General features: G+C 48.3%; 1 protein-coding gene across 5 annotated transcripts in view; it reads left to right on the top strand.

Annotated features, from left to right (window-relative positions):
* The window catches only part of Cnga3 (cyclic nucleotide gated channel subunit alpha 3), a 46,510-nt gene extending 19,192 nt beyond the window's left edge, over window positions 1-27,318 (top strand). Inside the window, 5 exon segments of one of the 5 annotated variants that reach the window (NM_001398686.1) lie at window positions 4,822-4,935; window positions 7,898-8,077; window positions 16,772-16,879; window positions 19,337-19,443; window positions 24,694-27,318. In NM_001398686.1, coding sequence (NP_001385615.1) covers window positions 4,822-4,935; window positions 7,898-8,077; window positions 16,772-16,879; window positions 19,337-19,443; window positions 24,694-26,093 — 1,909 coding nt within the window. In that variant the 3' untranslated portion in view covers window positions 26,094-27,318. 5 annotated transcript variants of the gene reach the window in all.
* Window positions 27,319-27,413: the final 95 nt, after the last annotated feature.

A 27,413-nucleotide genomic window follows, 5' to 3' on the forward strand; every position in this document is an offset into this window, starting at 1 on the left:
TGCTGACTGGGCAGAGCCCAAAGCAATTATCACCAAAGAAACCCATCTTCAGCCTGCTTCTCAAGGACTAAAAACACTTAAAAACGCATTGGCTTCCGTTCCCTGGTCACAGGTGCCCAAGGGCACTGGATTCTCACTATTCAGAGTCCTCAGAGCTTGAGAGGAAGAAAAGAATAGCATGGGGTTCTCTAGATGAATTCAGGCAGCTTCTGCGTGCTTGCTCTCCTGTCCCCTGGTCATCTGAGTGACATAATGTTACTCTGACTGCAAAGTCACTGGTTCTGTTGTTTATGGAACCTCTGCCCTCACCCAGCAATAGGGGACACTGGAAACTTTCCCAACACTCACTGCCATCTACAGACTTATGAGGTTGGATGCCACAATCTGAAACTTCTCTTAAAAGTCATTCCGATGTATTATACCGGTTGGCATTGGCACCACTGTAACTGTTGACTTCAGAGAGCCCAGAGGCTGAAACCTGACACCAGCCAGAGAGGACCGGATTTCAGGCATGGTTGACTACTTGTCAGAGCACCTTATAGGAGCTCCTGGAGCCCAGACAAAGATGGACAAATGACAAGCAGAACCATACTATGACCAGAATCACTTAACTTTGTATACATGTGGCCTTACTTCATGCCAGGACCCCAAAGATTGGACCTCTTTATCCCTCTTCCCAATGTGGCCAATGAAATGTTTTTCTGCTTTTCACTATTAATTTGTCTCTTGAATTGACTTATTTAGGGCCGGTGGCTAAGGCTGGCTTCTCAGGGATGCCAGGGTCCAGTCTGACACTGTTAATAATTTGTTCTTAGAAGTCAGCATTGCATCTGAAGTTGTCACCAGAGTTGGGATCAGGTCCTGACTGCCCTCTCTGCACTCTGCCTCTCGATTTCCTAGGAAGGTTCTAAATTCCCCACCATCACATTACTACCTAGCTTCTCCTCTTTGGTACCCGTGTCTTCTTGAGGGCTCAAATGTCACCTCCATTTCTCTCTGTTCTGTCCATCTCTCTTCCTTGTGCTGCCTAAGGTAAGTTTCTCTGAGAAGTAACGACAGCCATGGAGTTGACAATGAGGACTCCTTCCCAGAAGTCTTGCCAGGGAATGTTACAGTGGTCTGAACATAGAGTGTGGGACACTAGCTGGTGGGAGTTCTTCAATGCATGGCAATCTGATAGGATCCCTGTGGTATCTATGTTCCTTGGTTGAGCTGAGCACCTTCGGGGATTGGGGGGCACAGGCTACAATTAGATTTGCTATGTAAATGGCCCCCAGATACTTACCAAGGTTAGAAGCTAAAGACAGACACAGTCAACAGCAGGATTCCAGGCTGTTGGGGTAGAAATCTCAGCTTGCGTCCAGACAACCCACACCAGGCCAACATAGTTCCACGTAGAGAGGTTTAATGAGAGGATGAGACAAGGGAGAGGAATGAGAGAGAGAGAGAGAGAGAGAGAGAGAGAGAGAGAGAGAGAGAGAGAGAGAACAGGAGAACAGAACAGAAGAGGAGTAGAAGTTGGCCATGAGCACATGGAGGGAGGAGGCAGAAATGGGGAGAAAAAGGACAATGGGAAGAGGGGAAGAGCAAGAGAATGAGGAGGGGGCAAGCATCCCTTTTACAGTGTCAGACACACCAGGCTGTTGCCAGGTAACTGTGGAGGTGGAGCTTAGACAGAATGCTAACACATGCATCATGAAGCAAGTGAGGAGACGCATCAGGAAGAAACAGCCTCCTTGCACCCCCTGCATTCACATCAGAGAAGGTTCTCCTCAGCCTCCGGATGTAAGCGCCTTTCAGGTTGGGAGTATTAGAGCAATGATTAAACCACCACACGATCGCACATTTTTAAAAAGTTTCTTTCTGAAGATCATAACACTTAGGTTTAGGGAGGGTGAGTGACCAGTCCACAGGTTACCAAGCACACAGGCACTGGAACAAGGCACTGTACAGCAAGATCTCTGGCAGCGTCTCTTCTGTGCACACTGGTAAGACATGAGTTGTCTCAGAAGGATACAGGGAGAGATTTGCATACAGCAGTTTAAAACTAGATCCCATCACTCGTGTAGTACAGCCAAGTGGGCCAGAGACACCCTTTGACAGCTTGCTGTGGGCCTGTCCCCAGCCACAGCCCGTTAAACTTTGTTTTTATTTACACTGCCAGTCAAAACAACGAAACTCCACAGAGCAGATGTGGGCAACATGGAAGTGGGGCGGTGACCTCGGGGAAGTGACTTTAAGCCCTCTGGGCTTCCGTTTAGTCTCTTCCAGAGGTATGGCCTGTGCATGTGGCTAGATGGTGGCAGTTGATACACAGCAATACGTCTGTCAGCGGCGCACGACTTGTATTCGTGATTGCATTAGGAGATGACACACACACACACACAAAAAAAATACCGTTCCTCTGCATACCAAAGAACCCAAAGCGCCATGTGACTCAGATAAATGGGGAGACTTGATAATCAAGTAGAATTAAAAAAAAAAAAGAATCTCACTTGTACAAGTTAGGGACACCAGAGCCCTCAGCAACCTGTGCCACAAGGCTTTGGGGTTTGGCTGCGAGCCACCAACAGCACACAAACCGACAGACTTCCCGGGTTGGCCCCAGTAATCACAGAGTGGTCTCCGTTTCCCTGCACGACCTCAGAACATAATCATAGTGGGATGGCTGTGATTAGGAGAGACTCATACCTGAGGGACAATGAATGGGGTCTGTGGCCTGGACACCCAGTCATTGTACAAGACTCCTTCACTGAGGCGGGCCACACAGTAGATGGAGCTGTCTAACTCCATGTGCTCCCAGCAGGAAAAATGACCTTGCTGGGAGGAAGCTGGGGGGAAGCTGGGAGGAAGCTGGGAGGAAGCTGGGAGGAAGCTGGGGGAAAGCTGGGAGGAAGCTGGGAGTGGAGGGGTGCCTGCTGGCAATTCTGACCATCCAAAGACATCCTGGATGAGCTAGCTATTCAAAGAAAGGAGTCCCCACCCCTTCACATACCCCCATCCCTGTGCGACACTTGTTGCTAGGAGGAACTCAACACCTGGGATCCAAGGACTCTGACTTTTAATCACACACCACAGGGAGTGAAGCTTTTCCCCTGAAGCTAACGTTTGCCTCCTGCTTCAACCATCTCGTTAAGAAAGCTGATTAGTTTGGAACAGGCCATGTGATAGAATTAATTTGCCTTGCTGGGTTTCCTCTAGAGTCACACGGAAGTGAAGTGCAGATCCTTAGGGGACATTGCCTGGCTGGCTTTTAATCGGACTGGTAAAATTTAGCCTCAGGGTAGGTTTAAAAGAGGGGGAGATAGTCTTGGACACATCACACACATACACCAGCCATAACACACACACACACACACACACACACACACACACACACACACACACACACACACACACACTGGTCTTATTCTAAGCAGTTCATCAGACACACACACACTGGTCTTATTCTAAGCAGTTCATCAGACACCAGGCTCCACTGCCAGGGTAGCTGTCTCTCTGAACCAAGGAGTGTGATAAGTTATTTCACTGCTGCTGGTGAAATGAGCCAATTCAAGTCAGATGTGTGTGTGTGTGTGTGTGTGTGTGTGTGTGTGTGTGTGTGTGTGTGCATGTTTATTGGGAAGCTGATTTTGGGTGGGCAAGTTCACTGGCCCCAAGAAGTCAGAGAAGCCACCATGGGAAGGGAGAGAGAGGAGGCTAGGGGGAGGAGGAAAGGGAGGGAGAAGGAAAGGGAGGGAGGGCATGCACAGAGAGAGGACAAGAAGAAAGAGAAGGAGAGAGTGAGGAGACCAAAATGTCTGGATTACATAGGGAAGAGCCTCTGGGGGCTGGAAAATGTAAGGTTATGGACAGGGTATATCACGTAGGGCTGAGGGATGCTGGGAGAACCTGGAGAACCTGCTTTGGTCTGTAAAATATGAGCCTCAGTCCCTTGTCCCGGGGTCTGAAACCAAACAGTTTGGTCACAGCCCTATTAGTACATGCTGTTCACCCTGAGTGCACAGACAGAGTGGCTCCCCTATGCTATTCTGTTGCTGGGGACAGAGGCAGGGCGGGGCAAGGGGCGAATGAATTCGTTTTGCAAACAGTGTTCAAATTATTTTAACTGTGCTTTGAGAGGTAGGCCAAATCAGAGCCTTGATCCAGAAACGGTAGGAAGTCTGCCAGACAAGTACGTAACTGCCCAGAAACTGCATGCCCTGTGCACAGGGTAGGAAAGGAGGTTTCCAGAAGGAAATAGACTTGCTACAGAAGTCAGTGACCTTGGCAGGAAAAGATCTTTATTCAGGATGCATCAGATGGAAACATCGACCATGGTCCAAGACAACAGGTACTGGGAACTCCCCTGGGGCTCCCGTCTCTAATGGAGACCATGCTAACACTTTCTGCTGGTTCCCCTGCCTCCACCTACCTCATGTACAGAATCTGATCAAAAGCCGCTCAACTTGGTCAGAATTGCTGTAAATTAAGTGTCGCATAGGGCCAACAATGTGGCTCAGCACATAAAGGAGCTTGCTGCTAAGCCTGAGAATCTGAGTTTGATCTCTGGGTCACACACGTGGAAGGACAGAACCAACTCCCACAAGTTGTCCCCTGATCTCCACACTTGCACGGTAGGTACATGCACATGTGGATACCTGTATACCATATACACCACAATAAATTAAGATAAAAGGAAGGGTTTTTTATCTCGGGATGGACCTCTGGTTTGAGAATCTGCAATGGTGTCTTTCCTCCTGCTGCCCATCTCAGTCCTGACCATGCAGGAGTGGGGATGAGCTTGAAATCAATTAGCATGCTGCATATCTGATTTCCTAGGTCTCACTCACCATGTGAGGAGACATCTTCCACAGTGCATCAGGGGATCGTCATGGAGACCGGAGAACTGGCTGGAGCCGCACAGAGTTTATTCACAAGCCAGGGGCCAGCCAGGTAACTGACTTTGCACAATCTTCATTGGGAATAGAGAGACTGGGGCAGAAAGAACACAGAGATACCTCAGACCGAGAGCCAGATAGGGCTGAAGTTTCGAAGAATGGGACAAGGAACCTAACCCTCTCAAATCTGACAGTGGGTAGTCCTGCTTTCTTTAGCCTGATGTTCTGAGCTCAGAAAAGTTGAAAGTGAACAGCTTTGGCTTGAAATTACTTTAATTAAAAAAATAGCAAAGAGCATTTCGCAGTGGCAGAGAAACGCAGAGCAAAGCCAACACAGACCACGTAAGACTCGGTAGCAGTGATAGAACGCTGCGTGGACACAGTGATACACTGATGACGGTGTGTTTCTGAAATAGCTAGCACCATGCAGATCAGCAGACATCCACCTCCCTCTGAGGGTACCTGTACCTGGCTGTAAAAACAGTAGCACATAAAGAAAGCCATTTCCCCTTTCTGAGCCTTCCCTGAAACTGCTTCTAGCAATACTAGCTGCATGGGTGGCTAGAGCTGTGCCAGCCCTCTCACAGCAGGGGCTCCGCAGATGCTGCGTTCCTTACTTTCCAGTAATTTCCTTAAACCTGTGCTACAGTTCTATAGCCATTCCCATCCATATTGCTAGTTTAGCTGATTGTCCAATAAACAGATAATTAACAGATAGATAATTTATTATCTATCTATGTCTTTCCTTCATAAACAGGTAATGAACAGATAGATAATTTATTCATTATAGTTTAATTGTAGAGAACGTTATTCTACTCAGGGATGGTATGTGTGTGTGTGTGTGTGTGTGTGTGTGTGTGTATGGTGTGTTGTGATAGGTGAGTATGTGTTTGTATGTGTTGTCTGTGTATCTGTGTGTAGTATGTGTGTGGTATGTGTGGTGCCTCTCTGTGTGTGTGATGTCTGTATGTATGTAGTATCTGTGTATAAATGTGTGTGTGACATGTGTGTGTGATCTGCATGTGTGGTATCTGTGTGGGTGATGTCTGTGTGTGATGTGTGTGTGTATGGTGTGTGGTATGCGAATGTGTGTATGCATGTTTGTGTGTATGTGTAGTATGTCTGTGTGTGTGATGGGCATGTGTGGTGTTTGTATGTGATCTATGTGCATGGTGTCTGTGTATGATCTATGTGTGTGATGTCTGTGCGTGATGTATGTGTATGTATGTATGTATGAATGAATGGTGTGTGGTATGTGAGTTTGTGTATGTATGTGTATGCGTGTGTATAGTAGTCTGTGTGTGATGTGTATAAGTATGTATTACGTATGTATGGTATGTGGTATGTGAGTGTGTGGTATGTGTATATGTGTGTAGTATGTCTGTGTGTGTGTGCGTGTGTGTGTGTGTGTGTGTGTGTGTGTGTGTGTGTGTGATAGACATTAAGTGTATCTTTCTGCTGCTGTTCACCTTACGTCTCTCACTAAATCAGAAGGTCATGGCTAGCCACTAGTCTCCAGGAGTCCTCCTGTCTGTCCCTCAGTGCTATGATAACAGACACATACTCTCCTTGCTAGCTTTTTCATGGGTTATGGGATCTGAACTCAGGGTCTTCATGCCTGCAGAAGACCATCTCCCTAGGTCCTCTGCCTTGGTGTTTAAGGAACTGCTTGTAGCCGGCTATTAAAATGGTTTCCGATGTTTTAAGACATTCTCTCTCCAGTCTCTGTTTGCAGAGACAAGAACATCTTCAAGTCAGTGCAGATGAGAAGACCTTGGGTGTGCTGTGCAGGACACTGTTTCAGGATAGCCACATAGAGACGGAGCCATGGGGGCAGAGGAGAGGCTGGGGAGGCAGCTGCCACCCTTTTTCTTTCCTCATAGGTCCTCGTGGCCTTTGTGCCTTCTGCATGCCTCCCCCACTTCTGGCTTACTTTGATAACACATCATAGACGTGGGGCTGAAAGTGACCTTGAGTGAAACACCCAATTCCAGCATAGTGGGGCTGTCAGTTGTTCAGAGTCAGGAGTGGTGCATCGTGGTCAGTATCTGGAGCTGGGGGTGGGGATGGAGTGGGATGACCTTTCTTCCATTCCCTTAGCAGAGGTTGGGAGGGGACACTGTCCGGAACTGAGAACAATCTTCCCAAACAGTGCCACTAATGGAGACTGAGTGTTCAGACATGGGACCCTATGGGGGAATTTACATTTAATCTGTAAGGATTGTATCCTTTTGCTACTCCTAGGCTAAGCAATACGTTTTCAAAGGTTTGATTTTATGTGTTTGTTTTGCCTGGCATGTATGTATTGTGCCATGCGTGAGTGTCTCCTGCCCATAGCAGATGAGGGCATCAGGTCCCCTCGAGCTGGACGTACAAATGGTTGTAAACTGTTTAGAACCAAACCCAGGTCCTCTCTGAGAGCAGCGAGCACTCTTAGGTGCTGAGCTCTCTGGTTCTCATTTAGCAATTCTAACAAACAAGAGATCTGCTCTGGGCAAAAAGGATTAATGGGTAGAAATGTTTGCTGATGTCCTGTTAGAAGAAGCTTGGCCACAAGACAGTAGAAAGGACAAAGCCATAATAAAGACATGGCTTTAGTAAGAGCACCAGTGGAAGGAGAAGCCCTGGGTCCTGCTAAGACTGAACCCCCAGTGAACTAGACTGGTGGGGGGAGGGCGGCAATGGGGGGAGGGTTGGGAGGGGAACACCCATAAGGAAGGGGAGGGGGGAGGGGGATGTTTGCCCGGATACCGGGAAAGGGAATAACACTCGAAATGTATATAAGAAATACTCAAGTTAATAAAAAAAAAAAAAGACATGGCTTGATTGATCAATGAGGCTCTGTCCAGCCTGGAGAGGGGCAGGAAGAAGAGGGGAGGAAAGGATTTGGTAGAGATAGAAGCCTAAGCCTCGGGCCCCCAGACTCACCCTGGTGATCACTTCTGCTTCTTTTGGCCCCTTCAGGCCAGATTGGGGTCTTTCCTTTACTCTCTCCAGTATCTTCTGTCCCCTTCCAGGGTGTCACGCTTCATCATCTCCATTCGTGCGTGGGCCGCCAGGCACTTACACCATGAAGACCCGACGCCTGACTCCTTTTTGGATCGTTTTCATGGAGCTGAGCTTAAGGAAGTATCCAGCCAGGAAAGGAATGCCCAGCCCAACCCAGGAGGACAGGAACCACCAGAGGGAGGGAAAGGGTAAGATGTGAAAAGGAGAAAGAGGGTCACCTGCACCACACTAGCTGAGATAGCTGAGAAGCACATGGGCCCTGCTTAGAGGCCCCAAGGAAACCCATCTCTGAAAGTCTGAAAGGAAGCGTATGTCCTTTGGGGATTACTACATGCTCTAACATTCTCCAACCGGAAGCCCCTGGACTCAATTAAACCTGAGCCATCCTACACAAAGCTCCCCAAGTCAGGGATTTCTGACCTCCACTGTCTCTCACTACGAGGACCCTTGTTCCAGATTATATTATGAGCTATCTTGCTCAAATACAGGGCCTGTTTTGCACAAGGAGAGTTGTTAAGGAAACATATAAGTGGCACGTTGTAGAGCTGCATGTATTTCCTAGAAGGATGATCCCCAGGTTGGGATGATCAACCTGCAGAATCAGTCATGTCAGAGCAAGAAGCACTGGGTGGGGAAAGGGGTGTGATCATAAGCGTGAAGAAGGGGAAGGGTGAGGCGATGGCTTTCTTCTGGTAGGAGTGTCTGTGGAGCCAAGACTCCTGTGTACCTTCTTACATGGCCCAAACCCTCTGCCCCTAAGGAACTGCAATTGTGCCGTTCAGTGGCTGTTTTCTCTCTGCCCCCACCAACACATGGGAATCTCTGCCTCTCTTATTTGTGAGAAATATCTGTGGTCACAGGACTATTCCACATCAAGATCTTACACAGCCCACCTCAGTTCACTAATCGCTGGGCATCCAGAGGTATCTTTAGGATGCTTATGTCAGTCTAGAAGAGAATCGAGGTTAGACCTGGAAAGAAAGCTGACCTCCCAAGGTTCACTGGCAAGTGGATTTCTTGCCCAGAACTTGCTTTCTGGGAAGCATTTAATGATTTAAGGATTCTCCTTTGTCCTCTGGGGTACACCAAGATTAGTGAGATGTGAGCATGGCAGGAGAGCAGAGGGTTCCTGTATGGTTGGCTAGAGGCAATATCACTTAGTTTTGTGCCGATAAAAAGAAAGGCTCGAGTCTGGGGCATCTAAGTGAACATACAAAGTCCCAGGAGAGAGACACCCAACCCAGAGAGAGGAGAAACCTCATGGATCTTTCTGGACTCTCCATTGTACTTCCCTGTTTATATGTGAGGGAGGCATTTTTGTACTGTAGGGGATGCAGTAGATTGGGGAATACACAACCATTCCTAGAACAAGAGAGAGGTCAGGGGCTGGAGGGAGAGAGTTCCGTCAGTGAAGTGCCTGCTTTGCAGACACAAAGTCCTGAGTTCAATCCCAAGAGCACATGCTTTAAAGACAGGTGAATCCTTGGGGCTTGCTGGATGGCCATCTTAACCTGTTTAGTGAGTTCCGGGTCGGTGAGAGACCCTGACTCACTTAGAGTAGATGGGATCAGAAGAGATGGTTCAGGGGCTACTGTTTCACAGGACTCAGGTTTGATTACCAGCACCCAGAAAAGAGGTTACTAGCTGTGGTGGTTTGAATACGCTTGGCCCACAGGAAGTGACACTATTAAGAGGTGTGGCTTTGTTAGAGTAGGTGTGGCCTTGTTAGAGGAAGTGAATCACTGGGGTTGGACTTTGAGGTCACATGCCCAAGCACCACCCAGTACCGAGGAGACGCTCCTCCTGGCTGCCAGGGAAGGACAGTCTCCTCCTGGCTGCCTAAGGATCGAGATGTAGAACTCTTGGCTCCTTCTCCAGCACCATGTCTGCTTGCACACTGCCGTGCTTCCTGCTTTGATGACAATGGACTGAACCTCTCAAAGCTGTAAGGGGACCCCAATGAATTGTCTCCCTTTATAAGAGTTACCATGGTCCTGTTGTCCCTTCCCAGCAATGGAACCCTAAGACATGAGCCTGCTAGTCATCCCTCAGCAGGGTGATGGGCTAGGGACCATCACAGGCCCAGAAGAGAACTCAGTGGGACCTTTGTCCCCAGCACTTGCTTGCTTTTCAGGGGAAGGGAGCCTTGAACTTTCTACAGCTAGCTGAGTTGGTTTTGTTTTTTGTTTGCTTGATTCTTTTTATGTCTTTTGAGTAAACAAAGATGTCCTTAGCTGACTAAATCCATTTTCCTACAAGCTCAGACCAATGGAGATGGTTGTTGTATTCAGTACGTTTCCTAGCATGACCAAATTATTTGGAGGGTTAGGTGAGGACCACACTGGGCAAGGTCTGGCTAGACCAGAGACACCTGGACACTCACCAGACAGCTGAGGGTGGCTGAGGGTGGTTGATGGGTGGGGTGATGTGGGATAGGAGGATTCGTGAGGGGGTGGTGGTTAATTTTTGGAGGCCAAGTCCCAAGTGCAAAGCAAAATAACTCCCCATGTGGCACAGCCTTGTGGAATTAGGGCCCCTGGGGCCTGGGAGCTGTATGTTCCCTCCACTGTTTCACAGGGATTTCTAGTCATTGGTGAATTTTCAAATGAGTAGAACAATCCAGAAACAACTACTGAGGCCTCATTTTAAATGGGGAGAGGAAGTCTCAGGCAAAGATAATCAAAATAGCAGAGAAGGGGCTGGAGAGATGGCTCAGCGGTTAGGAGCACTGTCTGCTCTTCCAGAGGTCTTGAGTTCAATTCCCAGCAACCACATGGTGGCTCACAGCCATCTGTAATGGGATCTTATGCCCTCTTCTGGTGTATCTGAAAACAGTGACAGTATACTCATATACATTAAATAAATAATTTTTTATTTTAAAAAAGAGCAAATGTGGAGATGAGTTTGCCATTGGTCAAGTTTCTGGCCTGCTGATTGGAAGAGAGAAGTTACTGTGTCAAGAGAGAGCACTGTGGAGAGCCATGCCTGGTCTGTGCAGATGGGGGCAGCAAGTAGCTGATCCTTGAGTAGTCTGCTCCTTTCCCCAACCCCCAATGTAGAAGGTTCCAGACTCCCTTCACCTGAAAAGGTCAGAGGTACAGAGGGCAGAGGTCCCTCTAAGCCCTGTTGTGATACCCAGCTCAGCACCTGCTCAGAGGCCAACAGAAGGAAACTGAGTAAGAGTTAAGGCTCAGAAACTGGAGGGGATTCAAACCATTAATCCTTATTTATCTAGAGGCCTGCATTTAGCCAAGTGCTTTTCCTCTCTTCCCCCAAGCTTTTTACCAGCCCTAAGTACACACACACAGAGTTTGTTCCTCATAATAACAATGTGCCCTGGTTGGGGATTTAGCTCAGTGGTAGAGCGCTTGCCTAGCAGGCGCAAGGCCCTGGGTTCGGTCCCCAGCTCCGAAAAAAAAAAAGAAAAGAAAAGAAAAGAAAAAAAACAATGTGCCCTGAACAGAGGGCTGTGTGCAGAAAGAGGCTTAGGGAGAAGTGGGTGGGGCTACTGGCACAGTTACCTCAGGCAGACCTGAGTCATCGAAACCACTCCCATTCCTGTGGTACTGCGGTCTCCCTGCCTCCCCGCAGGGCCTGGCCCATGGCCAGAAGGGATGTGAACACTTGGAGGAAGAAGTACCTAAGCTCCAGCCAAGAACACTAGCTTTCACTTTCCCAACCCCAGAAGCCACCCCATCACTGCCCCACCCCACCACCACCACACCCCCAACCCATCCCTTCACCCCACCACCTCACTCCCCACCCCACCACCTCACTCCCCACCATCCCACCTCTCTACCCTACCACCCCATTAACCGCCACCCCATCCCACCCCCAACTTACTACGAACCTACCTCCAACCCCCCACCCCACCATCACCCCATCCCCTACCCCAACACCATCCCACCCCTCACCCTACCACCTCACCCCCTACCCCACCACCTCACTCCCCACCATCCCACCTCTCTACCCTACCACCCCACCACCTCATCCCCTCACCTCCTCATCCCCTCACCCCCTCATCCCCTCACCCCTGCATGGAAGCCCCACTTTGCCTCTCTCCTGCTTGCCATCTTCCCCAGACACCGGCCAACCATTCCAGAATTGTTCTTTTTGTAGGAAATCCAATGTCAAGAGGTGACCCACAAGTCTGTGTAATTTCTCTGAGGAACTCATTATTACTTTTTGTTCTTTGTTTTTATCATCCGGGAAACCAAGGGGTTTCGGGAAATAAATCCTCTCTGTCTTAATACCCTCTTTCACTACACATTCGAGGATGCGAATTTGGAGTTCCCTTGCAGAGCAGTGGGGTAGCCTTCTCTATAAGGATGCATATTCTCTGCTACAACCTCAAGGTCCTGAGAACTGAGCGCCAGGGAAATGGCCCTGTTTTAAGGCCAACTTGAGCTAATTTCCAGAGAACCATCAGAGCCACAAGAGGAGGAAATTTCCTTCCTCTGGTGACCAGCCTCTTGAAAAGGTGACCAGCTGTGACTAGGTTCTGTCACAGATGCTGAGCTGACAGATGATTTGGGGTGTGAGTGTCAGTCAGGGTCCTGGGACTGTGTGAGTGAGGGTGGAATTGGCCCCCAGTGACCCCAGGTATGCATGGGCAAATAGATCTGTGGCTTCTGCCTCTTAGGAACACTGGTTGTCCTCACCAAAGGTCAGGGGAAACCATCAACATCAGAAGGAAATGGCCAACTGCTTGGCTTGCGGTCGACAAAGGGCCAGAGCTTGGTATTTATTTTCTTCCCAGTCTGTTGAACAGAACTTTAATCCCCTCCATGAAAGAAGGGCGTGTGTGGTTTGTATAACTTTGACAGCAACGCCATTGACTCAGATGACATCGATCAAGAAAAACAAAATGATTTGGCCACAAATCTATGATATGTGCCTGCTCTCTGGAAACTCTGGCTTCCAGGCAAGGAAAGGCTTTTAGGGATGGAAACCATGAACGAACGGCTTGTGGAAGTCCTCGTGCTGTGTCCCATAGCTAGGATGTGGGCAAGGATGAGGGTAATGGTACCGGGTGCCCCGGGACCCATTTCATGGACCCACACTGCAGCCACAGACCACGGGATGAAACTGAACGCTGGACACCAAATGGGGATGTTTGGGCACAGTTCTCTCTGGGCCGTTTCTTTGTATCCAGTTTCCCATTTCCAGAATCCTCCTTTAACTTCTCCCTTTGGGATCAAATTGCTCTAGCTCAAAGCAGCCATATTTTGCAAGTCTGTTTGGGCCAGTGCTGGGTAGAGCCAGGGTTGCAGCTGGATGGCGCTGGGTTGGATCCTTAACAGTTGGGTAGCAGGAGTTTTGAAAGGCCAAAGCCTGTGCACAATCGCAAACCCAGACTCTGTACTGCCGAGTGGCCTAATAAGCTTGCGGGCATCGCCCCCTGCTGGTGACATTCATTAAGACGGAGGGCGTGTGTTTGTGCTTCTTGGTTAATAAACTGAGTAACTTTGTGCTCATCCACTGTCAAAAGATAAAACTGTTTTTAATATTTCAAATCTGTTTTACCCACAATACTAGACTCAGGTGACTCCAAAACCAAACAGGATGTCAGGACTGTAGCCTGTAATGACTGGGCAGCACTAATAGCTGGGGATCAGGTGTCCTCTCAGCTGCCCGAAACTTGGCACTTTGTCCTTATGTGAGTCAGGTGATCACAGGTAGGTAACAGGGCGACACTTGGCTGCTGTGACCAGCTGAGGCTTGGCTGTATGTTAAAGGTACTTTGCTAAATGAAGCTTTCTGGGACTCCTACGAAAGTAGGTTATAGTTCCGTACCTAAAAACTCCTCTCTGAAGGAAGGCTTAAGTAAAATTAAAACACTTTTAAAAAATATATTTATTGACAAAATTTCGAAGGGTTAGAGAGGTGATTGCAGCTCACACTGGAGATGGAAATGGTGTAAAAAAAAACAAGAAATGACACAACTACTTCTGGTATAGTGGTGAATGCTGTGACTTCTTTTCTTCTTCTTCTTCTTCTTCTTTTTCTTCTTCTTCTTCTTCTTCTTCTTCTTCTTCTTCTTCTTCTTCTTCTTCTTCTTCTTCTTCTTCTCCTCCTCCTCCTCCTCCTCCTCCTCCTCCTCCTTCTCCTTCTCCTTCTCCTCCTCCTCCTCCTTCTTCTTCTCCTTCCTCCCCACTCCTCCTCCACCTCCTCTTTCTCCTCCTTCTCCTCCACCTTCTCCTCTTCCCTCTCTTCTTTTTCCTCTTCCTCCTCATCTTTCTCCTCCTCCCCCTCTTCTTTTTCTTCTTCATAAGCACAGGTCCATTAGCCTAGGGATGGTGCCACCCACAGTGGGCTGGCTCCCCTCACATCAATCATTAAGACAATTCCCCACAGAGGTGACAACAGGTCCGATTACCCCAATTCAGACTCCCTCAAATGAATTTGGGATGTGTCAAGTTCAGTTAAACCTAACTAGGACAATGGACTCTAAGGATTAGAAGAAATAAACACTGTCTTTTTCCCTTTCTCTTCCTCCTCCTCTTTCCTGCATGTGCCTATGTATGTCTGTATCGGTGCAGGTGCGTACATCTATGCGGGCGGAAACCTGAAATTGAGCCAGGTGTCTTCCTCCATCATTCTTCACTATAGTTTTTGAAGTAGTGCCCCTCACTGAACCCAGAGCTCACCAATTTGAAACGAGCTTGCCTCACACATGTTCTATCTCCACCTCCTGGGTGCTGAGATTACAGGCAGCTGCCATGTCAACCCAGTCATGACATGGGTTCTAGGAATCCAAGCTCTAGTTCTTATACTTGTACAAGAGAGCACTAAACCCGGCCAACCAACTCCACAGCCCTGCCACAGCACGGAGGGGGGCGTGTTTGGAGGGTTGAGGGGAAGATGGCTCCTCTAAAACCTCCCAAGAAATCACAGCTCTGTGCTGGGAAGGGTGAGACCCATGCATGACTTTCAGTCTATAGTTCTGTAAGATAAGAGGTTCATCCTTTAAGTGACATGTTCTGATAGCAGTGCATGCCAAATGTATTTAACAATTATTTAAAACTCCTTAATGGTCCGCGTCTCTTGGTTTGGTTTATTCTGGCTCGTATAAACTGAATTAGCTTCAGCTGTCACACAGCACAGCCCACAATCGTGTGAGGGAGTCTGAACTGAGGGATTGCCTAGATCAGTTAGCCCCATCGCAGCATCTGTGAGGGATGGTCTTGATTATTGATTGATCCAGCCCACTGTGGGCAGAACTATCCCCTAGGCTGGTGGGCCTGAATGAGGAAGCTAGCTGAGGAAATCAGAGAGCGAGCGAGCGAGAGCGAGAGCGAGAGCGAGAGAGAGAGAGAGAGAGAGAGGTGTTACACTTCCTAACCTGGAAGTGTAAGCTGAAATAAATTCTTTCCTCTTCCCAAATTGCTTTAGGCCATGGTATTTGTCTTTGTTAGGGTTTTACTGCTGTGAGCAGACACAATGACCAAGTCAAATCTTACAAAGGACAACATTTAATTGGGGCTGACTTACAGGTTCAGAAGTTCAATCCATTATCATCAAGGTGGGAGCATGGTAGCATCCTGAACTGGGAGTTCTACATCTTCACCAGGAAGCTAGGATGAGGATCTTAAAGCCCACACCCACAGTGACACACCCTACTCCAACAGGGCCACACCTTCTGATAGCCACTCCCTAGGCCAAGCATATATATATATATATATATATAGATATATAGATATAGATATAGATATAGATATATAGATATATAGATATATAGATATATAGATATATAGATATATAGATATATAGAAACCATCACAGTATTTACCATAGCAACAGAAAGCAAACTAGAATAGATAAGTGTCCTACGTAGCAAAGGCTGGTCTTGAGCTTAATCCTCCTGCTTCAGCCTCCCGTGTCCTGGGGTTACAGGCATGTAGTCCCTCCCATACATGGACTTTGAAGTCAGCTCTTAAACAGAAACCTACTCAGCTAATTCACACGGCGTGTGACTTTTAAACCCCTCTTGGTGTTTCCACCTCAGTGTGTGAAATTCAGTCTATAACTCCTTGCTTCAAGGTATCTCTGGCCTCGGGCTGTGGGTAACTTCCCAGGGGCTAGTGAGAGCGAATGATAAATTGTCTGACATTAGCCTGGGTCACTAATTTCTCAACACCCCAGTGGAGTGATCCCCTTACCTCAATGAGTAATAATGAAACCAGTAACTCCCTCTTCTCACAAATGAATCAAGAGGTAGAGAGGGCTGGAGGACACATTCCAGGGCTTCCAAGTTCAGTCTTTTTTTTTTTTTTTTTTTTTAAAGGTTTATTTATTATGTATAGTGTTTTACCTGCATGTACACCTTCAGGCCAGAAGAGGGCACCAGATCTCATTACAGATGGTTGTGAGCCACCATGTGGTTGCTTGGAACTGAACTCAGGACCTCTGGAAGAGCAGACAGTGCTGTTCACCTCTGAGCCATCTCTCCAGCTCCAAAATTCAGTCTTACGAACCACCCCAGAGACACTGAGAGCTGTCCACAGGCACACTTCCAGCCTTGATTCTGTGGTCCCTGGGAGTCCGCATTGCCACAAAGCTTGCCCGGGGATTCAATTGCTCCCTGGCCAGCACTCAGTCATCTGCCTTTTCATTTCCAGATCAAATCCTGATGGTCAGGAAGGAAACCCCAGGGCATGTGGAAACATGTCTTCAAGACTTTAATTATGGAGGTTAGACTGGGAGGGAGGGACCTCTGGGCCTGTCTTCCCCACAGAGGTATTCTGTACGACCCCCTCAGAACTCAGAAGATCCTGTTGTGACCTCCACCTCTTCATCCCCAACCTGAACTTCTCTCGGGTCACTAAGTTAATGAAGGCCTTTCATACGTAGTACATAGTACCATGTGTCTGTGTTTCCAGCAGGAAGAAGGATCCCATTGTGGTGGACCCCTCCAGCAACATCTACTACCGCTGGCTGACTGCCATCGCCCTCCCGGTCTTCTATAACTGGTGTCTACTTGTGTGCAGGTAGGCCCTGGAGCAGGGACAGGAGGGGAAAGGGCAGCAAAGCGTAGGAGTGCTGAGTCTCACCAGAGAGAGTTTGTCTCTTCTCAGCCACCATAGAGATCTGTGGCCTTAGGTCAGGGGCTCTCAACCTTCCTGACACCGTGCCCCGCCCCCCAACTGTAAAATTATTTCATCCATACTTCATAACTGTAATTTTACTGCTGTTATGAATCATAATGTAAACATCTGATAGGTAGCGTATCTGATATGCAACCCCTACTGGGGTCATGACCCACAGGTTGAGAACCATCTCGTTAGGTGCTATTTCACAGAGGATTTGGAAGGTGCTCTGAACCACGGGTGAGAAGAGCCCCAAGAGGGTTCGGACACTCTGAAATCTGCATTGGGGTTGTATAAGGAAGGACAGAAGCTAGTCACTGTTCTGAGAGGGTTAGGGAAGCATTTTGAGGGGGCCTGCAGTGAAGATGTGGTAAGAACGCCCCTCTCTGAGGGTAAATTCTGGGCTTCTGGTCACCGTGCTAGAACCGTGGCACGTCCTGCTACTCTTCTGAGGGTAGATGCGGGCTCCAGGGTGCTCTTAGTTAAGCAAGAAGGAGCTGTTGTTGCTTTCTGCAGAAGGTCGGAGGTGTTGGGGTTCCCCTGGGTGAGCTGGTGAAGGAGAGAACACAGCAGAGACCTTTGCTAGCAAATTACGCTGGGCTCTGGGGATGCAGAGGTTGGAGCCACAGGGCTGAGCTATAGTTTTCTAGTAAGCATCCCTTCCCCCACCATGGGAAAACTGCAGTTTGTGGGTATTGGGGCAGGATGCTTCCCCCTGGTGGTTGGGGAAAGTAGCAGGGGCTTTCCTAAGCAACCCTGCGGAGTACGCCACTAGAGGGAGCCATGCAGGCCTTTGGAGCACTCTTAAACATGTTGCCAGGTAAGGATGCAGTGAAGGGACCCCCTCGCTGAGCAGATCTATAGGGTGCAGGCTGCCGAGGAGACAAGGGGAGCCCACTGTTCCTCTCTGAAGGTAAGGTAGGGGTTCAAAGGCCCTTTCTAGCAGGACAAGGATACAGGGGTCATTGTCCCTCCAAGAGGAGGCACAGGGTTAGAGATGTACCCAAGTAAGCCTGTGAGGAAGTCCCACAGAGGCAGGTCTCTCTGTACTTGTGAAAGAAAGCTGGACAGGGCTCAGGGGATCTCCTGAACCAGCCAAGATACGGCCCTTTGGGGGTGACTGCACCTTCTAGTTTACCATGATTCAGGAGAGCGTCCTATTCTTTAAGTAGACAATGGACCTAAGGAATGCTCCTGGGTAAGTCTATAAGGCAGACACGGCTGGCCTAGAAGGCTATGTGGTGACTTTAGGACGTCACTCCTCAACCGGGATGCAGAGAATGCCTGTGCTCCCTGCAATTAGTCAGCTTTCTGCTGATGTGACAAAAACTAAATAATGTAAAAGAAAAAACATATTCTGCCTCAATCTCAGAAAGGTCAGACAATGGCTACTTAATGACAAGACGAGACACCAGGGCAAGGAAGGAGGAAGCATGGAGGAAGGGGACAGGCAGGGACTTAATATTCCTTTCAAAGGCACCCCCACCCCTTGACTACCAACTAAAGGTTCTACCACCTCCCAGGCATGCTATAGACTGGTGACCAAGCGTTTAGTCCAGGAGCCTTTGAGGGGGACATTTGCCATCCAAAGCCTAACGCCACACGGGTGGATATGGAAGCTTGGGGGTTAGGTCTCCACCTCTCTGAGGGTCTGTGATGCTGGTGAATGGGGAGAGCACGGGAGGTCCCCTCCTGGCAAATGGATAAGGTGGCAATGCTGCTCTTGACACATGATCTAGACTCTGGGAACACAGGTGTGAGTCAAGGTTCTACTTCTGAGTGTGCAGAAGACTTGACTGGCTGAGCAGCCCACTGTTTTTCGGGAGGGGGTGGAGGTGAAGAGGGAAGCTTGGTTGATCAGAGCCTCTTCCAGGCGGCAGCTCATCCAGTCTTTGTTTCTTCTAAGAAGTTCAGCTGGTCTCCTCTCTGCTTCTTCCAGGCTGCTTGACTTATCTGAGACTTTTTTTTCATTGCAGCTTGACTTCCCTGAGGGTGACTCTCAGCAAGCTTTACCATTTACATACTTCATGGAGAGGGAGGGTCTCAGTGAATGTGTTCAGTTTCAGGGACTTCCTGAAGCTGCTTTGAGTTGTTCACTTCCTGTCTTAATGAGCATCCATGTAGTATTTCACCTCCCTTTAGAATATCTGTTGCTTCATCTCTCTATAAAAATTTTATCTTAAGAAGGTTTTTTCCAAAATAGAAGGTTTTAATCTCAGAAGAAAGTGCTATGGAACATGTGTAACCCTGCAGGAACAACGACCACTGGTTACACGCCAATTCACAGCACAGAGCAGGGAAGTGTCTTTTGCCCTGTAACTAGGCCATCCTGCCACATCTCACACTTGGCTTCTTCAGGGCCTGTTTTGATGAGCTACAGTCAGAACACCTGACACTGTGGCTGGTCCTGGACTACTCTGCAGATGCCCTGTATGTTGTGGACATGCTGGTTCGTGCCCGGACAGGTGAGTGTGCCTCAAGGACTTGACTGGACCAGGTCACAGGCCATCAGGGATGTGGGGGGAGGCCATAGAGTACTCAGGAAGATCCACGGTAGTGAACTGGATGTTACCTTCCTTTGACCAAGAGGTACCTGAGAGATCTGGAGACCCACAAACACAGAGTGGGTGCTGGTATCTTGATGCTGAACTCTTCAATAAGACTTGATCAGGGGTTAAGACACCTGGGCTCTGTAATCTACTGTCCCAGTGTTATACAAGCAAGTCAAGATGGCTGTCTGAACCTTACTTTTGTCACCTGACACAAGGCTAAGCTGTCATAACAAAGGACCCTTCAGTGGAGGGACATTCCAAGTTCTTCTCCTCAGAAGTATGAAAGGTCCAGGAGTCACTATTCCGTCACTCTCAGAGGAGATTTACAATTTACTTCTATGATTATTTTTGGAGATTTTGTTTTATTTTTTACAAAGTGATATGTGTGAGTGGGTTTGTGCACGTGAATGTGATGCCCAGAGAAGCCAGAAGAGGGCATCAAACCCTACAGAGTTGTAAGTGGGTTTTGTGCACACGGGTGTAGTGCCCAGAGTGGCCAGAAGAGGGCATCAGAACCACCCAACTCCCACTCCCCAAGATTGAGCTTGAATTACAGGCATTTGTAAGCCAACAGACATGGATCTGGGGAACCAAATTCAGGGCCTCGGAGGGAGCAGCAAGTGCTCTTACCTGCTGAGTCATCTCTCCAGCTCCTTGAAGTTTTAACACCTGAAGAAGTGAAATTCAAAACGGGGCCTAGGAAGATGAGTTCTTTCAAACAGCCTCTGGTTGGGGTTCAGACACTCCTGGGCTTAAGAACTGGAGCTGCTTTGGGGGATTTTTTCTAATGTACGTGAATGCATCACCTGACATGTAGAGGCACTTTTTACTGCTGCTAAGATTTTGGAACTAACACCCACACTGCCATGCTCAATGGGAACACACCGAATTGTACCACGGAGCCACAATTCACACATCCTCTTAGCTCCTCTTGCGTTCTCAACATGAAACAGGAAGCAAGGTTGTCTCCACCTTACTGATTCAGAAACCGAGGCCCCGAGTCCATATTCACACCCCAGTCAGGGCAGAGCAGCAAGCCCTGCTCCCTCCCACTGGCACCCAGCACATTAACGTAGAGGACCTCCAACACACAGCTTGAGGGGGTATGAACGACCTCCGTGGCAGTCACAGTGCTCTGTGAGCATCCACTGGAACCCTGCTGTTCGTCTCAGGCAAGCCTCAGCTCTCACTCGGACATCAAATCCACCCCTTCTTGTACTCGGATGCTGTCCTTGGCAGTGCCAGAAGCTGGAGGGGATAGAGGTCAAGAAAGCAGGTGACCATGATCACAGTCCAAAAGGAAAAGATCTTCAGACTCGGAAGAATCATTAAATGATGAGGGATCCCAAAGCCAGGATGCTACGCAAGGCACTCCATAGATACACACACAAGCACAGTGTCTACACAAGGTACACCATAGACACACACAAGCACAGTGTCTACACAAGGCACTCCATAGACACCCATAAGCACTGTGTCTACACAAGGTACACCATAGACACCCACAAGCACTGTGTCTACACAAGGTACACCATAGACACCCACAAGCACTGTGTCTACACAAGGCACTCCATAGACACCCGAAAGCACCGTGTCTACACAAGGCACTCCATAGACACCCACAAGCACTGTGTCTCCATAAGGTACACCATAGACACCCACAAGCACTGTGTCTACACAAGGCACTCCATAGACACCCACAAGCACTGTGTCTACACAAGGCACTCCATAGACACACACAAGCACAGTGTCTACACAAGGTACACCATACACACACACACACAAGCACAGTGTCTACACAAGGTACACCATAGACAAACACACAAGCACAGTGTCTACACAAGGCACTCCATAGACACACACAAGCACAGTGTCTATACAAGGCACTCCATAGACACACACAAGCACTGTGTCTACACAAGGTACTCTATAGATAGACCCACAAGCACAGTGTCTACACAAGGCACTCCATAGACACACACAAGCACAGTGTCTATACAAGGCACTCCATAGACACACACAAGCACTGTGTCTACACAAAGTACTCTATAGATAGACCCACAAGCACTGTGTCTACACAAGGCACTCCATAGATAGACCCACAAGCACTGTGTCTACACAAGGCACTCCATAGACACACACAAGCACTGTGTCTACACAAGGCACTCCATAGATAGACCCACAAGCACTGTGTCTACACAAGGCACTCCATAGACACACACAAGCACTGTGTCTACACAAGGCACTCCATAGACACACACAAGCACAGTGTCTACACAAGGCACTCCATAGACACACACAAGCACAGTGTCTATACAAGGCACTCCATAGACACACACAAGCACAGTGTCTACACAAAGTACTCTATAGATAGACCCACAAGCACTGTGTCTACACAAGGCACTCCATAGATAGACCCACAAGCACTGTGTCTACACAAGGCACTCCATAGACACACACAAGCACAGTGTCTACACAAGGCACTCCATAGATAGACCCACAAGCACTGTGTCTACACAAGGCACTCCATAGACACACACAAGCACTGTGTCTACACAAGGTACTCCATAGACACACACAAGCACAGTGTCTACACAAGGCACTCCATAGACACACACAAGCCCAGTGTCTACACAAGGCACTCCATAGACACCCACAAGCACTGTGTCTACACAAGGCACTCCATAGACACACACAAGCACAGTGCTACACAAGGTACACCATAGACACACACAAGCACAGTGTCTACACAAGGCACTCCATAGACACACACAAGCACTGTGTCTACACAAGGTACTCTATAGATAGACCCACAAGCACTGTGTCTACACAAGGCACTCCATAGATAGACCCACAAGCACTGTGTCTACACAAGGCACTCCATAGATAGACCCACAAGCACTGTGTCTACGCAAGGTACTCTATAGATAGACCCACAAGCACTGTGTCTACACAAGGCACTCCATAGATAGACCCACAAGCACTGTGTCTACACAAGGCACTCCATAGACACACACAAGCACTGTGTCTACACAAGGCACTCCATAGACACACACAAGCACAGTGTCTACACAAGGCACTCCATAGACACACACAAGCACAGTGTCTATACAAGGCACTCCATAGACACACACAAGCACTGTGTCTACACAAGGTACTCTATAGATAGACCCACAAGCACTGTGTCTACACAAGGCACTCCATAGATAGACCCACAAGCACTGTGTCTACACAAGGTACACCATAGACACACACAAGCACAGTGTCTACACAAGGCACTCCATAGACACACACAAGCACAGTGTCTATACAAGGCACTCCATAGACACACACAAGCACAGTGTCTACACAAGGCACTCCATAGACACACACAAGCACAGTGTCTACATAAGGTACACCATAGACACACACACAAGCACAGTGTCTATACAAGGCACTCCATAGACACACAAGCACAGTGCTACACAAGGTACACCATAGACACACACAAGCACAGTGTCTACACAAGGCACTCCATAGACACACACAAGCACAGTGTCTATACAAGGCACTCCATAGACACACACAAGCACTGTGTCTACACAAGGTACTCTATAGATAGACCCACAAGCACTGTGTCTACACAAGACACTCCATAGATAGACCCACAAGCACTGTGTCTACACAAGGTACACCATAGACACACACAAGCACAGTGTCTACACAAGGCACTCCATAGACACACACAAGCACAGTGTCTACACAAGGCACTCCATAGACACACACAAGCACAGTGTCTACACAAGGCACTCCATAGACACAAGCACAGTGTCTACATAAGGTACACCATAGACACACACACAAGCACAGTGTCTACACAAGCACAGTGTCTACACAAGGCACTCCATAGACACACACACACACACACACACAAGCACAGTGTCTACACAAGGCACTCCATAGATAGACTCACAAGCACAGTGTCTACACAAGGTACTTCATAGACACAGACACAAGCACCATGGCTATGCAGAGCACTCTATAGACACATGTAGGCATCTATAGATCCTGCACTCCATAAACTGAAGCACAAGCACCCATGGCTGCATATGACACTCCATAAACACATCCACAAGCACCTATGGCATCCATAGATCATCCTGCCCCTGGAGATCCAATCAACCAAACAGATAATATTTGAAAAAGACGTTCTGAGCTGAACATTTAGAGGTTTTATTTCTCCGGGTCATTATCCCTACACAACACAATACAGCTTTGTGGCATTTATGCTATATGTATTGGACACTATAATAAACTGAGAGAAGGTTGGAAATTATCAAGAGGCTATGCCTAGGTAATGTACAAACATAGCATCATTCTGTGGAAGAAGATACTTAAGCATCTAAGGATTCTGGCTCCCTTGGGAGCAGAGAGATTAAGGGATCCTGGAACCAGTGGCTCTGTGGGTCCCCAAGGGCAATTATTTAACAAGAGCAACCTGAGGAATGGGAGCATCGGAAGTTGTACGGGTCGTATAGGGTGACAGCCTTGTCATTTTTAGCTAAGGTCTTGTGCTAGCAGCCATGACGCCCTGAACTTGTACATGTGCCTCATGACTTAAGCTGTGGGGCACAAACCCAGCACTGTTTCACTGAACTCTGTTTCACGGTGATACCATCTTGGTAGGCTTCAACCTGAGTTTTTGAAGTTTGACGACCAATATTTTCATGGATATACACAACGCAAAGAGAGAATAACGTGTGAGAAAGCTCACATTCTCTCACCTGACCGCAGTGTGCACAATCTCCAATGCGTTTGTCTTTTAAAATGTAATCTTCATTCCTTGCTGTCATCTCACATCCAGTCTATTTTTTCAAAGGTATCCAATTAATTTATCATTTTTAAACCTGAACAGAGACCTGGGAAAGTAACTCAGTCATACAACCCTAGCTTATCTAAGGTCCTGGGTTCAATTCCCAGCAGAGAAAAGAAATTAAACAGAAGAGATTAAAACATTATTTTTTTAAAAAAATGGTGAATGTCTTTAAAATTAGTCATGTCTAATATTGTTTCTCTCATATACACACCACTGTGTCTGTTGTGTGACCATGATGGGAGACATCTTTCTGTACACAGTTTATACCTCTTTGGTGCCCAAGTGACTGTCCCCTTCTCCCTCCTTAGGTTTCCTTGAACAAGGCCTAATGGTCAGGGATACCAAGAGGCTGTGGAAACATTACACAAAGACCTTGCACTTCAAGCTGGACATCCTGTCTCTCATCCCCACAGACCTGGCTTATTTGAAGTTGGGCATGAACTACCCGGAACTGAGGTTCAATCGCCTCCTGAGGTTCTCTCGGCTCTTTGAGTTCTTTGACCGCACGGAGACAAGGACCAACTACCCCAATGTGTTCAGGATAGGGAACTTGGTTCTGTACACCCTCATTATCATCCACTGGAACGCCTGCATCTACTTTGCCATTTCCAAGTTCATCGGTTTTGGAACAGATTCCTGGGTCTATCCAAACACCTCCAAGCCGGAGTATGGACGCCTCTCCAGGAAGTACATTTACAGCCTCTACTGGTCCACCTTGACCCTGACCACCATTGGGGAGACCCCGCCCCCCGTGAAGGATGAGGAGTATCTCTTTGTGGTCATAGACTTCCTGGTGGGCGTCCTGATCTTCGCCACTATAGTAGGCAATGTGGGCTCCATGATTTCCAACATGAACGCTTCCCGGGCGGAGTTCCAGGCTAAGATAGATTCCATCAAGCAGTACATGCAGTTCCGGAAGGTAACCAAGGACTTGGAGACTCGGGTTATCCGGTGGTTTGACTATCTGTGGGCTAACAGGAAGACGGTGGATGAAAAGGAAGTGCTCAAAAACCTCCCAGACAAGCTGAAGGCCGAGATCGCCATCAACGTGCACCTGGACACACTGAAGAAAGTCCGAATCTTCCAGGACTGCGAGGCAGGGCTTCTGGTGGAGCTGGTGCTGAAGCTTCGTCCTGCTGTGTTCAGCCCTGGGGACTACATTTGCAAAAAGGGGGACATTGGAAGGGAGATGTACATCATCAAGGAGGGCAAGCTGGCTGTCGTGGCTGACGATGGGGTCACCCAGTTTGTGGTCCTCAGTGATGGCAGTTACTTTGGGGAGATCAGCATCTTAAACATTAAGGGGAGCAAGTCGGGGAACCGCAGGACAGCCAACATCAGGAGCATCGGCTACTCGGACCTGTTCTGCCTCTCCAAGGATGACTTGATGGAGACCCTCACGGAGTACCCGGATGCTAAGAGGGCTCTGGAGGAAAAGGGTCGGCAGATTCTGATGAAGGACAACCTAATCGATGACGACCTGGTGACGGCCAGGGCAGATGCCAGGAACATCGAGGAGAAGGTGGAGTACCTGGAGTCATCCTTGGACGGCCTGCAGACGAGGTTCGCCCGACTCCTGGCTGAGTACAGTGCCTCCCAGATGAAGCTGAAACAGCGGCTCAGCCAGCTGGAGAGCCAGATGACCAGGAGGGGTCATGGCTTCTCACCTGACAGGGAGAATTCCGAGGATGCTTCAAAAGCTGACTGAAAATGCAGGTGGCTCTGCCTCCTGCTTCCCAGGGCCAGCTGCCAGTGAGACACTTTACAGCCTCGTGGTGAAGAGTTTGACTGTGCTTTTGCCTCAGTGTTACTCGTCCTTTGGTTGTAGGACAGCAAGGGAGAGCCTTCATTTCCTCACCTAGGAAATGGGACTCATGCCTGCCAACCCCATGAAGTTCCAGATTATCATGAGGTCTACTTGATACAAGGACAAGGGTTGCAGCTTTGGAAAGAGTGAAGGGTTCCAAACCAAGTGTATGAATGCACATGCGCGATTCTAATGTTCGTAATTATGTTTGTGTATGTGAATGTTGGGTTACCTGTGGAGGTCAGGAGAGAGTGTTGTTGGATCCCCTGGGCTGTTGTAAGCTACCCAGCGTGGGGGCTGGGGTCGTCCTGTCTTCACTAGGGTTACTATTGCTGTGATGAAACACCATAGCCAAAGCAAGTCGGGGAGGAAAGGGTTTATTCAGTTTACATTCCACATCATAGGCCATCACTGAAGGAAAGTGAGGACAGGTTCTCAAACAGGGCAAGAATCTGGAAGCGGGAGCTGGGATGCAGAGGCCATGAAGGGGAGCTGCTTACTGGCTTGCTCTTTTTAGCTTGCTAAGCCTGCTTTCTTATAGAATCCAGAACCACCAGCACAGGAGTGGTCCTTCCTACCACGGACTGGGTCTTCTTACATCCATCACTAGTTAAGGAAATGCTCACAGGCCTGCCTGCCTACAGCTGGATCTTAGGGAGCCATTTTCTCAGTCATCCTCTCAGCTGACTAACTTGTGTCAAGGTGACATAAAAATTGACCAGCACAGACCCAAACGTGTCCCGTATTTATTGAGGTGAGGGTCCTGCTCTGTGACTCGGTCCAGCTGTCAACTCCCGTGCCCAAGTGCGGTTCCCACACTAGCCTTCCAAGTAGCAGAGACCACAGGCACACTCCACTGTTTGCAGCCCAATTAATTTTTTACAAAACCATGAGATGTTTAAGCCTCTCAGCCTAGCTATCGTATAAATAGACATTTATGGGGCTGGTGAAATGGCTCGGCACTTAAGAGCACTGGCTGCTCTTCCAAGAAGTCATGAGTTCAATTCCCAGCAACCACATGGTGGCACACAACCATCTACAGGGGAATCTGGTGCCCTCTTCAGGCAGGTGGATATATATGCAACATAAGACTCATAAATAAATAAAATAAAAATATATAAACGGACATTATTTAATCTTCTTATTCTCACTTCATCACCATTTGATTGTGAAATGGGATATAAGCCAGTGTTAAAACACTTCTCTAGTGTGTGCAGTGGC

The sequence above is a fragment of the Rattus norvegicus genome, chromosome 9 (assembly GCF_021556685.1).
Source record: "Rattus norvegicus strain SHRSP/BbbUtx chromosome 9, alternate assembly SHRSP_T2T, whole genome shotgun sequence".
Taxonomy (NCBI): Eukaryota; Metazoa; Chordata; class Mammalia; order Rodentia; family Muridae; genus Rattus; species Rattus norvegicus.